At 42.2% G+C, this 13,786-nt stretch overlaps 1 protein-coding gene across 7 annotated transcripts in view; it reads left to right on the forward strand.

Moving 5' to 3' along the window:
- LOC144605393 (suppressor of tumorigenicity 7 protein homolog) overlaps positions 1 to 13,786 on the forward strand; it is a 144,843-nt gene that overhangs the window by 50,518 nt on the left and 80,539 nt on the right. For all 7 annotated transcript variants that reach the window (XM_078420572.1, XM_078420573.1, XM_078420569.1 and 4 more), the window contains 4 exons: positions 4,163 to 4,217; positions 6,326 to 6,441; positions 9,616 to 9,694; positions 12,767 to 12,921. In XM_078420572.1, the coding sequence (XP_078276698.1) occupies positions 4,163 to 4,217; positions 6,326 to 6,441; positions 9,616 to 9,694; positions 12,767 to 12,921 (405 nt within the window). The remainder of the gene's footprint in view (positions 1 to 4,162; positions 4,218 to 6,325; positions 6,442 to 9,615; positions 9,695 to 12,766; positions 12,922 to 13,786) is intronic.

The following is a 13,786-nucleotide window of genomic DNA, read 5'->3' on the forward strand; positions in this document are numbered from 1 at the left end:
CATCAATCCATTAGAAATGAACATTATTATCTCTTTTAGATACTCTTTTAGTATTTATTTTAGATTTCCAGCTTGACAACATCTTTCCTATGACATGGTGTCCAAAATTGAATACAGTACTTTAAATGTGGCCTCAAATTTGTCTTATATAACTGAAACATGACCTCCCAACTTCTATGCTCAATACTCTGACTGATGAAGGCCAATGTGCCAAAAGCCCTATTGACCACCCTATCTATCTGTGACGATACTTCTAAGGAAATATGCACCTGCACTCCTAGATCCCTTTGCTCTACAACACTTCCCAGAGCCCTGCCATTCACAGCAAAGGTCCTGCCCATGTTAGACTTCCCAAAATGCAACACCTTACACTTCTTTGTATTAAATTCTATCAATCATTCTTCAGCCCACCCGCTCAACTGATCAAGATCCTGCTGAAAATGTTGACAACCATCTTCACTATCTACAATACCACCTACTTTTGTGTCATCTGCAAACTTGCTGATCATGCCATGTACATTCTCATCCAAATCATTAATATAGATGACAAACAACAATGGGCCCAGCACTGAACTCTGAGACATACCCCTAGTCACAGGCCTCCAGTCTGAAAAGCAACCTTCCACCATTACCCTCTACTTTCTTCCATGAAGCCAATTTTCTATCCATTCATCTATCTTTCTTTGGATCCCATGTGATCTAACCTTCCTGAGCAGCCTACCAAATGGTTCCCTGTCGAATGCCTTGTTGAAATCCATATATACAATGTCTACTCTCTCTCTCCAGAGATGCTGCCTGACCCGCTGAATTACTCCAGCATTTTGTGTCTACCTTCGATTTAGCATCTGCAGTTCTTTCCTACACATATACAATTCTTACAATACATCAACCATTTTGGTGGCATCTTCAAAAAACTCAAATCACATTCATGAGACACGACCTCCCACACACAAAACCATGCTGACTATCCCTAATTAGCCCTTGTCCATCTAAATGCTTGTTTATCTTATCCCTCAGAATACTTTTGTAACTTTCCGAAGTAAAGTTTTGCAAAGTAGTCAATTTGTAAATACGGGAAATGCTGCTGTCAATTTGCATCCTACATCGATGCACACACAATAGCTTGCTATGATTTCATTTTGGCTTGTGGCATCAATTTTGATCGGGGCTCCAGGGTGTACTCTGCTATGCTGTGAAAGATTAGACTTGCTCACTGGAGGGTTGAGGGAAGACCAGGATTGATATCGAAAATACCTTAAAGCAATTCTCTCACTGAAGCGCTCGCCTAATTCTGCATGGAGTGCACACAGATTAGGTACTCTTGTCTTTCCAGTGGCACTTGAAGCGACAACCTTCTGACTTAAAGATGGCATTGCCATGTTTGAGTGCGGTTGTCTTTAGAGATACAGCACAGAAATAGGCCCTTCGGCCCACCGAGTCCGCGCCAACTAGTGATCACCCAGTACACGAGCACAATCCTACACAGGGACTATTTACAATTTTTGCAATTTCACCCAAGCCAATTGGTCTATAAACCTGCATGCCTTTGGAGTGTGGGAGGAAACGGGAGCACCCGGAGAAAGCCCACGCGGTCACCGGAGCAACTTACAAACTCCACGCACAGCACCTGTGGTCAGAATCAAACCTGAGTCTCTGTATGGATGGAGCTGAGAAACAAATGTAAAGGAGGCCAAATTGAGATCACCAAATGCAGTTAATGAGCTTGGGTTGCTGGAGGGTTTTGTATGTGGATGGTTGTGCATGGTAGGCTGCTACGGAAGGTTAGAACGCATGGTGTCCAGGGACAGCAAGCCGACTGGATAGAGAATTAGCTTCATAGAAGGAAGCAGATGATAGTGGTGGAAGGCTGCCTTTCGGTTTAGAAGCCTATGACTAGTGGTGCGCCTCAGGACCCAGTGCTGTGTATAGTTAATATCAACGATTTGGATGAGAATGTACAAGGCATGATTAATGGGTTTGCAGATGGCACTAAAGTGGATGTTATTGTAGACTGTGATGTTATCAAAAATTACAGCAGGATCTTGATCAGCTGGGCAAGTGGGTTGAGGAATGGCTTACGACGTTTAATGCAGATAAGAATGAGAAGTTGCCTTTTGGGAGGTCAAAGCAGGACTCAACCTTCACAGTGAATGATAGGATGCTGTGTTGTAAAGCAGAGAGATCTAGAAGTACATGTAGACAATTCCCTTAAAGTGGCGTCAGGATGGTAAAGATAGCTTTTGGTACATTGGCCTTCATCAGTCAGGGTATTGGGTATAGAAGTCAGGACATTATGTTACATTGTACATGAAGCAACATGTGGAATATTGTGTTCGTTTTTCTGTTCAGTTTTGGTCAACCTGCCATAGGAAGGATGTTATTAGGCTGTAAAGAATGCAGAGAACATTTACAAGGATGTTGCCAGGACTTGCGAGGGCCTGATTTATAGGGAATATTTATGCAGGCTTCGACTTTATTCCTAGAGTGCAGGAGGCTAAGGATTAATCTTATCGTGGTGTATAAAATCGTAAGGGGAATAGATATGTTGAATGCACAGTGACTTTTACCCAGGGAGGTGAATCAAGAACGAGAGGTTTAAGGTAAGAGGGGAAAAAATTTAATTGGAACCTGAGGGCAACCTTTTCACTCATAGCGTGGTGGGTAAATGGAATGAGCCAGAGGAGGTAGTGGGAAAGAACTATAACAGCATTTCAATGACACTTAGACAGGCACATGGAGAAGGAAGGTTTCAAGCGATATGGTCAAAATGCAGACAAATGGGATTAGCTTAGTTGGGGCATCTTGGTTGGCATAGATGAGTTGGGCCGAAGGGCCTGTTTCCATGCTGTATGGCGCTATGGCCTGTGCTGTATAGCCCTATGGCAACGCAGTGGGGAATAACTGGTAAATAACTTGGATACAGCAGAAGCAGAATCTTACCCACTCACCTTAAAGCTGTACCCTCGTCTTTGACATTTCCACCCTGGGGAATAGGTTCTGACTGTCACCCTATCTATGCCTCTCCAAATTTTACACACTTCCATCAGGTCTCCTCTCAACCGACGCTTCAAAGAAGACAATCCAAGTTTGTCTAACCTCTCCTTATAGCTAATACCCTCTCATCCAGACGGTATTCCGGTAAACTTCTTCTGCAGTGTTTTAAAGTGTCCATATTCTTTCTGTAATCGGGTGGCCAGAACTGCACACAATGGATGATCTTACTGCTTTTATTTACAGCTGCCAATGTCCTTGCATGTACTATCTTACTCGTGAACTATCATAGTCTCACAGACCTGCAATGGTCCCTGATTCTTAGTTCCTCAGTTCTAAACTTTATTTCCTCATGGTTAACTCTACTACCAATATTACCAGACTCTGATTCTAACATCTTCATGATCAGTTATTGCCGCCAGTTCTAAATTTAAAAAAATAGTATCAACAGTGGAAACCACAAACCTACCAGTTATTAAAAAAATCCATCTGCTTCATTAATATCTATTGTGGCAAAACATTTGCAGTCCTTACCCAATCTTGCTTATGTGCGATTCCAACCCTATGGTTGATTTTTAAGTGAATCTTCAGTTCGGTGTTCGGGATGGACAGTTAATACTAACATTGTCATCCATGTCCTCAGAACATGAACAAGAAAAAAAGGGTCACATTCCCTGTAATTCCCTCATTCATACCTCTATCTCCATGAAATCTTTCTCTTTGAAAAAGTATTTAATAATTCTTCCACCCCTCATTTTTTTTCATGTGCCAGTTTCCAGAATATTTTAGAGTACTCATTCTTTTGTTCAAATATTCCTTTGAATCATTGTTAACATTTTACATCATGTTCATATTAATCGGTGGAGGCATTTTGTAATAAACAGGCAATCAAACAAGTACAGATTGTCTTATCATTGGGACAACTTTGTCATTAGAGTTTGGATTAAGTCTAAATGCAGTTCACTTTGGATTTTAAAGGATGCTTTATTTTGTCTGTTCATTTATTAGGGCTATTTCTACCCAGATTTCCAGAAGTGAAAAGCCGCTTAAACACCGCACTAACCAATCACTACTGAGATCTCTTTAAGAAATACATCTTGCAGCATTATAGTTTGAATTCTTGTCCATTCTTTTCCATTAATAATTAACAGTTGAAAATTTGTTCTGACAGAATGCAAGGTATGGAGAAACCCATTGAACCTCTTCAGAGGAGCTGAGTACAGCAGGTATGTCAATATTGTCTCAATATGGTAGTCAAGGCAAAATGTGTGTGCGTGCGTGCGTGCATGTGGGGATGAAGTGGCTAGACTGAGGATGAGAGGAAACAATGCAATACTTTCTCTCCATTCAAAAATAAAACAGAGCTGTTGAAACTTCCACAAGGGTGTAGGAGTACGTATAAGAAGGTGTTCGAGAGTTCCCAGCCCAATCTGCCCATTTTTATCTTCTTCCCAAAATCCACAAATAGGTTTTTGACCCCGACAGACCTATTGTTTCTGTCTATTCCTGCCCTACAGAAAAACAACTCACTCACAGGTTCTCTCCATGTCTCTATATTGTCTCAAAAAAACTACCTTGGACTCTCTTAACAAATTCTGCCCCATGTAAGTTCCTTGCACTCGGGCAATCTCAGTTAATATTGAGGAACTTGACCCCCCCCAATACTATATATACTTATTCTTCCTTCATCTTTCTGCAATTTGCTTATGTACCTGATCCTTTCATTCCTGCTGACCTGTCGGAGGCCTGTAGAATAACTCAACCCCTCCCTCGCTTAGTCCTAAATTCTTCTCCTCTGGCCTTGTTGGGGGAACCCTTCAGGAGATCCTCTCTCATCAAAAGTTTGACTTCCTGTCCCCTTTTGTGACTCCCTCCTGTCACATCTGAAGCTTTTATATCCCAGAATATTAAGCTGCTAGTCCTATCATTCACTCAACCATGCTTCCGTGATTGCAATAACATCATAATACCATGTGCTAATTCATATGCTAAGCTTACCTGATTTACCTGCGACACTTGTTGCATTAAAATAAAGGCAGTTGAGCCAATCTGACCCCCACACGCAGTCCCTAACTTTCCTCTGTCTGCTCACCCACACTGGACTCGCTTGATTTATCTTCTACATTCGAGTTAATCTCCCAACCTGCATCACTGCTGCTGAGTTTCCCACCTCTTGTCAAATTAGCTTAACCCCCTCCCCCCGAGTAGCATCAGCAATCCTCCCTGCAAGGATATTGGTCTCTTTCCAGTTTAGGTGTAACCCTTGTTTCTTGTACAGGTCCTATTTGTCCCAGAAGTAATCCCAGTGATTGTATCTAAAGCTTTCACCCCAAGTGCAGAAAAGATCAGTTGTTGCATTTTCATGTAATTCCTGAGCTACTCAAACTCTTATCAAACAGTCGATGACAATAAATCACAATTGGGATTTCCCACAAATAGCCAGGATAGAAAAGTTTATTTCGGCTTGCCTTCTAAACACAATAAATATTTTAAAACACAAACTGCTGGAGGAATTCAGTGAGTTAAGCAGCATCTGTGATGGCAAAGAATTGGTCAACATTTTGGAGCTTGCTTAGTTCCTCCAGCAATTTGCGCTTTACTCCAGATTCCAGCATCCAGCATACAGTGAACGCACACAGCCTTTTTCCCAGGGTTGGGAATCAAGAACTACAGAGCAGAGGTTTAAGGTGAGAAAAGAAAGATTTTGAATGGCACAACTTTTTCTACAGATAAAGGTACATAAAGGAACCAACTACCAGAGGAAGTGGCTGAGGCAGGAACTATAACAACATTTAAAGGACTAAGTGCTGGAGGAACTCAGCGGGTCAGGCAGCATCACTCGTAGGAAATGGGTAGATAACGTTTCCGGTTGGGATATTTATTCAGACAGATTGTTGACTTAGTCAGAAGAAGGGTCCAAACCCAAAACCTTGTCTATCTATTTCAGTCCATAAATGCTGTCTGACCCGCCGAATTCGTTAAGCACTTTGTTTTTCTGCTCAGGATTTGCAACATCCTCAACTCCTCGTGTCAACATTTAAAGGCCATTTGGACAGATATGTGGATGGGAAAGATTTAGATGGGTAGGGGTCAAAGACTGGAAAATAGGACGAGTGTAGCTGGGCATTTTGGTTGTCACGGATGCGTTGGACCAAAAGCCTTGTTTCCGTGCACCATCACTCCATGACTCTATCTGCAGTCTCGTGTCCACACATTTTCATGCATTTCGACTTCAGCAATACGTGTGAGTCATGCTGACACATTTCTGAACGTAACCCGATCATAACCCTCGATTGTGAACAATGTTTAATAATCCTTTTTTTTTCTCCTAAAGATACACATGGGTCACAGGAAGAGAACCGTTGACATATTATGACATGAATCTGTCTGCACAGGACCATCAGACCTTTTTCACGTGTGACACAGATCATGTCAGACCTGCAGATGCAGGTGAGTCTGAGGCACTGACAAGCAGAGAAATCCAATGGCATTTTGGGTACAGGAATGACAATGACAAGCATCTTCATGGACTACCATGACAAGCATCCTTCATGGAATATCAAACTAAGATGTTTTAAAAGATGCTAGAATTTGATGGAGGGGTGGGGTGGTGTCATTTAAAACGCAATTATTTAATATGTGAGAGTTTAGGTTTACAATATCCTTAAATCCTAAACTAACTGGACACCTGTGCTGGCATGCTTTTCTCATGAGAAATGGATTGCGAGTCGGACTCTGTGATCAAGCTCAGATAGCTACAGTTTAAATGCACCCTTTAGTATTACAATGCACAAGCACTTTTAATGGAGCTTACCAAAGCTTTCAGGTATGTAATTACCAAGTTTGGTTCCTGTTGGATTAACTTGTTATTACATTCTTTTGTTAATATCCCCATTCCAATTACACTCAGCTCACTGAAGCCTTATGATGGAGAGCATTTTAAGTTTTCGGCAGTAAAAAGTCAAACTGCCAGGTGAAATTTGAAAGAGTTTGGCCTAGTTCTTTATTAAATGAACATTGTTTCTTGTCCCATTTGCTAACCAGTATCTTGGTGTTAGTTGTCACTCCTTACGAGATACCATTTCAACCAAATTCCTTGTTCACCTTAGGGCTTTGAATTGCATTTTTTTCCAGTTTAACAAGCACATTAGAAGTTTCTGTAGTTTATGAAGTGGAGTGAATACACACACTTTTTTACACACACATTCATATCAATTATATCAATTATATCTTTCACTTTTAAACCCAGTTTCCTGCACAGTATATTCTGTTTCCCAGCAATGCTGGCTGCATTTTTTTTCATTCATGATGAAGACCTCTGTTAATTCTTCAGTCTGAAGAAGGGTCTCGACCCGAAACGTCACCCATTCCTTCTCTCCCGAGATGCTGCCTGACCTGCTGAGTTACTCCAGCATTTTGTGAATAAATCTGTTAATTAAATAATGGATTAGACAATTAGATGGCTTCTCACCAGTGTAAGTTATATTTATTCATCTTGATTTAGAAATTCTTGCAGGAAGACCGTTACTTGCCAGTTTCTCCAATGACTTAGCATTTATATTATGCTATGCACTAGGTCTCACTAAGTAGGGAATATCTGCAAGTCTTTCTCTGCTTTGGATTCCTTCTGGTAAGCCTGAATGTGTGACAGATAACCTGGCTGCACAAAAATGGATTGGATGACGATGCCTTTTGTGGTATAGAGGCCTTTTGACACATTACTGAAGTGATTAGATGAATCGTGTCCTTAAGAAACAAAGCACTGTTTGATTTATTTGAAGATGGGGATTATACTCTCGGCCTCCCAATAAGCAGTGGGGGAAAGAGGGACGATACGTGGAGATACTTCACTGGACCTGGTAATGGGAAACAAGCTGACCAGGTCTGGCTGTTTCAAAGGAAGAGCATTTTGAGAACAGTAATCACGACTTCATAAGTTTTAAGATAATTATGATCAGGGTTAAGTCTGAATCTTTGTGGAAGGTACTAAAATGGGTAAAGTAGATTACAGCTTTGTTAGGCAGAAGCTAGGGAGAGTAAATTGAGAATAGTTGTTTTTGGGTACATCCACATCTCACAGTCTCAGAATAAAAGGATGTACCTTTAGGATGTAAAAAGCAGATGAGGAGGAATTTCTTTAGCCAGAGGATGATGATGAATCTGTGTAATTCATTGCCACGGACGGCTGTGGAGGCCAAATCTTTGGGGTTTTTTAAAGCAAAGATTGGCAGGTTGTTGATAAGTGTCTCAAAGGTTATGGGGAGCAGGCAGGAGAATGGGGTGGAGATGGAAAGTTATATCAGCCATGATTGAATGGCAGAGTAGACTGGATGGGCCAAATGCCTAATTCAGCTCCTATGACTTATGATGGAAGTTGTTTAAAGGCCAGCTAATCAGAGTTTAGGACCGGCATTGTTAAGTAAGGAGGAAGGATAAGGATGACAAGGCAAGGGAACCTTGAACATTTACAAAGCATGTTCAAAATGTTTGGAAACAATTGATCTGTTTTGAGGTATAGTCACTGCTGAGATTTTGGGAAAATTTGGAAAGCATTACTGCTTTTCTTCGTAAAGTGTCATGAAATCTTTTCTGAACAGTTGAGATGAAGCAGATGGAACATGGGCGCAGCAGAACACTGCGTCTTCCACAATTCAGTACCTCAGGGGTGCCAACATATTTTATGTTTTAATATATATATTTTTAATCAATTGTACATGCATATTCTGCCATTTTTTTTCCGAGCAAAAAGCTCTGTCTACAGTTGTAACAGAAATTACCTGTCAACTTGCCACACAGTAATGACATCATCCTGCCTCTGGAGCCACTGCAGGACCATCACTCACATGAAACTGTAGTTGGTGTGGTTAATTCATATTGACGATTCCAGTATGAAATGCAAATCTCAATTAAATGCCGAATGTTGGAAAATTTAAACCTTTGCTTGATTGTGTCACTGGTTCAAATTATTTTTCATCCATTATTCCTTCTTCACGAAACATGCTTCATTCATGCTTGTGAAATTCCATAAGAAGTCAAAATCAGAAGCCAAAATCAGAAGCAACAGGCTGCCAGGTTCTGGCTTGTGTTGGGTGCAGAGCACGGAGCACAAGACCAATTTGTGTCCACGCTACCCTACCGATGACAGTTGATTTAGCACAAACCAAGATTTGGATGATTTGTGACCACAACGGTCAGGACTTTCAGCAAAGCAAAGGCTGATGAAAGAACAAGCATTTTAATTCTTCCCCACATATGCCATATTTCTATGTGAAGACACTTCAGACGGGCACCTTTCTACTGATGTGTTAAATAACATTTTCAAGGTAACGTATAACATTCTAAACTTGCATCCTTGTTTGGGATCATGTGGCTGTAATAACACAAAAGCCATTGGCAACAAAACACTAATCATTTTTTTAATGGTATATTTATTCTTCACATTGTACTTCAGTCTATTGGAATGTAACTATCCATGCTCGAACATCTGTTCTTTTGTAGCTAGAAAGATTTAATGACTTTCTTGTCGAATGTGAGCTTAAAGTGTTTTTCTGTCCAGATTGGCTGCTGTATTGGTGAGTGTGACCTGCAAATAACCATGATATTTACATTTATTTCTTTTAACAGTGATGCAGAAAGCCTGGCGGGAGAGGAATGCTCAAGCTAGAATGAAGGCAGCGTACCAAGCTTTGGAATTAAACAATGAGTATGTTCTGTTCTGCCCGTTGTCATTCTCTTAACAGTTTAGTTTAGAGATGCAGCATGGAAACAGGTCCTTCAGCCCATTGAGTCAACACCAGCCATTGATCACCCATTCACACAATTCTTTGTTATCCCACTTTCTCATCAACTCCCTACACATTAGGGGCAAGTTTACAGAAGCCAATTAACCAACATCGGGTATCGACCCGAAATGTCACCCATTCCTTCTCTCCAGAGATGCTGCCTGACCCGCTGAGTTACTCCAACATTTTGTGTCTACCTTCGATTTAAACCAGCAGCTGCAGTTCTTTCCTACACATTTTAACCGCCATCCTGCGCATCTTTGCCTTGTGGGAGGAAACCGAGGCACTCTGAGAGATCCCACACGGTCACAAGGAGAACGTGCAAACTCCACACAGACAGTGTCCGAGGTGGGATTGATTCCGGATCTCTGTCGCTGAGGCAGCAGATCTACCAACTGCGCCACTATGCTGCCCTGGCACATAACAATTATACACTCGGCCCCCATCATCAATTTCAACCCTTTGAAAGTCACTCAATCATCCCTGTTTTTGTGTTACATGGAACTGCTTCAATGTGCAATTTCCTTTTTCTTATCACCATTTTGAACTGATTGAATGTTGCATGTTAGATCCTATGAGGGGGGAATGCTGCTATGTATAGTTTTCGTGCATGACCTTTTAACATTTTGAAATGGGAAAAAGTGCAAATTGCTTAAAGGTTGCATTAACATCATGCTGAGGAAAGTTTAACAAGCTGAATAGTACTTTAAAAGTAGTGCTCAGTTCACACAAAAAAATATTTTTGTAATAGCACGAAAGTGTATGCACTTTTTGATGACATTCTCTTTATTAAAGATGTTCATGGGCTTTTACTTCAATTATATTTAGTCCATGTGTTATATGAATGTTTCTAAGATGGAGGGCAAAAGGCGACTGTAAGTGAGTGGCTAGACCAATAAATCTCAAAGGAAAGACAGGCAGGGGGAGGTTAAGGAATGTGGTGAAATGGATGGGTTGAAGTATTTTATTTCAATGAGTATCATGGATGTAGCAGATGAACTTGGAGCCTGGATCAATACTTGGTGGTATGATATTGTGGTCATTACAACGACTTTGTTGCAGAAGGGATAGTACTAGCTCAATGTTCCAGGGGTTCAGTGTTTCAGATATGATAGAGAAGGAGGTAAATGAGGTGGAGGAGTTGCTCAACTAATAGGTGCAAACATCATGGCGGCACTCAAAGAGTACACACTGGAGAGTGTCCACTGAGGAAATAGGTGTCTCCCAATAACCAGAGGGAGATAGAGGAACAGCGAGATAGAAACATTACAGAAAGGTTCTAAAGCAACAAAATTGTCAGCTACCCATGTGGATTATGAGGAGCTTTTCCTCCAGTTGGCCTCACTCTGGCTATGGAGGAAGTCAAGGACAGAAAGGTTGCTATGGGATGGGGAGTTAAAATGGTTAGCAACCAGGAGATCCAGCAGGCCTTGGCAGCAGACACATGGGAAGTGTTGGGGGAAATTACTTGCTGCTTTGCGCTTTGTGTAGCAAGGTAATGGAGGTCACATCGGGATCACTGAACGCAGAGGACGAAGTTTGAAGAGATGTATGTGAAATTCCCCCTTCACCTGGAAGGGCTGCTCTGATACCTGGGGGTGGAGGTAGAGAAGAGGAGTAAAGGCAGGTGTTACATCTCCTGTTGTTTCAGGGGAAAGTACCTGAGGAGGGGATGAGTTGGGTGGGAAGGGATGAATGAACCAAGGAGTCGTGGATGGAGTGGTCTCTGAGAAGGCGGAAAGGGAAGGTGTGACTGATAATGGGATCATGTTGAAGGTGGTGGAAATGTTGGAGAATATTGGATGCAGAGGCTGGTGGGGTGAAAGTTGAGGATGAGGGAACCTCTATGCTCGTTCGATCTTGGGAGAGGGTGTGAGAGCAGAATTGTGAAGGCACACAGTGAAGGCACGGGTGAGGGATCTACCCACAACAGGGCAAAACCACATTTACTAAAGAGCGGGAAGCTTCATCTTGGGAGCAGATGCAGTGGAGACGGAGAAATTGAGAGTCCTTGCAAGGGGCAGGGTGAGAAGAGATGTATTCAAGGTAACTATGGGAGTCGGTGGGTTTGTTTTTGCCTGGTGAAACATTATCACCCTCACCAACTTCTCTTTTGACTCCTCTCACTTTGAGTCAAAGGTGTGGTCGTGGGCACTCACATGGGCCTCAACTATGCCTTCATTATAGTTTGGTTTAGTTTAGAGATACAGCGCAGAAACATGCCCTTTGGCCCACCGAGTCCACACTGACCAACGATTTTAGTTGTTACTAGACAAAGTGGACCCTCTGGGCCCAAAGCGCTCCTGCATTGGTGCAGCACCCTGTCCTCCCCCCCCCCTCCTCTCTCTCCTCAACCCCCCCTCCCCTCCCCTCTCTCTTCTCTCCCACTCCTCCCTCCTCCCCTCCCCCTCCCCTCCTTTTAAACTTTAAAATGTGAATAACTGAAAAAATATAAGACCGATTTCAATAAAACTACTTGCATTATCACTAAAGTGACAATGGTGAGTAAGGTGGGCCTAAAATTGTCGCGCTACCGTGTACCGTTTTGGCTGAAGTTCAGTCACAAACAAGATAACAAACGAGAGTTTTAGTATTTAGATGTTAAACATTCCTTGTTTTACACATTCCCCAGCACCATTCCCCAATTCTTTCTCTGCTACGATGGGTTGTAGATGTAGTAAATGTCAGTCGGTAGTCAATCCCTTTTGATGAAGACGGAGAGATCGCGATGGAGAGAGAGATGTCGGAGGTAGTCCGAGTGGATTTGAGGGTAGCATTAACGTTAGTGGCAAAGTTGATAAAATCAATGATTTCTACAAGGATGCAGGAGCCAACGCAGGCACAGTCATTGATAAGGAAAGCGTGGAGATACGGTGCTGCAGAATTTAGGAATAAAATAGTTAAAAGTAAAATGGTATTAAAAAGTTATGAGTGGTACTAACCTAAACTACATACTGATATAATCTGTCCACTGTTTTGTTCCTTTTTCTTAGGTGTGCCACAGCATATGTTCTCCTGGCTGAGGAGGAAACAACCACAATACTTGAGGCTGAGAAACTATTTAAACAGGCACTGAAAGCCGGTGAGCTATGCTACAGAAGGAGCCAGCAGCTTCAGCACCACAGCCCACAGCAAGAAGCACAACACAGTAAGCTGCTCAATTATGTCAAGAATGTTGATGTCTTGCGGCATAAAAAACTTTAAGGGAACACTCTGTGTAACACTTCCCCATTTGGACCAGTCTTTTACTATACGCCCACCACTGATTATCTGGCAACTGGTGGTCTGCCTCCCCCACCTTAAAATTCCTCCCCTCGGAAGTCCCTCTGAAAATGAGGAACCTCGGCTGGGTGAGGTGGCTGATCTCGACCTCATCGGAACTTCCGCACTGATTGGCAGCAAAACTTTGCCGTCTGAGCTGGGGCTCTGGAACTCTGGCCTAGCCAGAGCCGGCACATTGGTATTCAGAGCTGATTTCCATGGCCAATCAGCAGGTCGAATTTGCTGCTTGCTGAAGGGATTCTGGAAATTCGGCTTGGCAGGAGCCAGCAGATTAGTTCTCATAGCCGATTTCCGCAGCCAAACAGCAGGTCGAATTTGCTGCTTGCTCTGGACCTCCGGGACTCTGGCAGCAAGCAACAAACTTTGTTCCCATGTTTAAGAAGGGAAGTAGAGAGAATCCAGGACAGCGATTTTCACATCAGTGGTGGGAAAGCTATTGGAGAGGATTATTTGGGATAGAATTTATTTCCATTTGGAAGAGAATGGGCTAATTTGGGACAGTCAGCATGGTCTTGTATGCGGCAGGTTGTGTCTTATTAACATGATTGCGAATGTTTTTTTGAGGACGTAACAAAGGTGATCAATGAAGAAATGGCAGTAAATGTTGTCTAGCTGGATAAGGCATTTGATAAAATACCCGATGGAAGGCTGATCCAGAAGATTTGATATGCACGGGATTAACAGTGACTTGATTGTATGGTTTCATAACTGGCTTACTGATAGCAGACAGT

This window comes from Rhinoraja longicauda, chromosome 24, assembly GCF_053455715.1.
Source record: "Rhinoraja longicauda isolate Sanriku21f chromosome 24, sRhiLon1.1, whole genome shotgun sequence".
In the NCBI taxonomy this organism is placed as follows: Eukaryota; Metazoa; Chordata; class Chondrichthyes; order Rajiformes; family Arhynchobatidae; genus Rhinoraja; species Rhinoraja longicauda.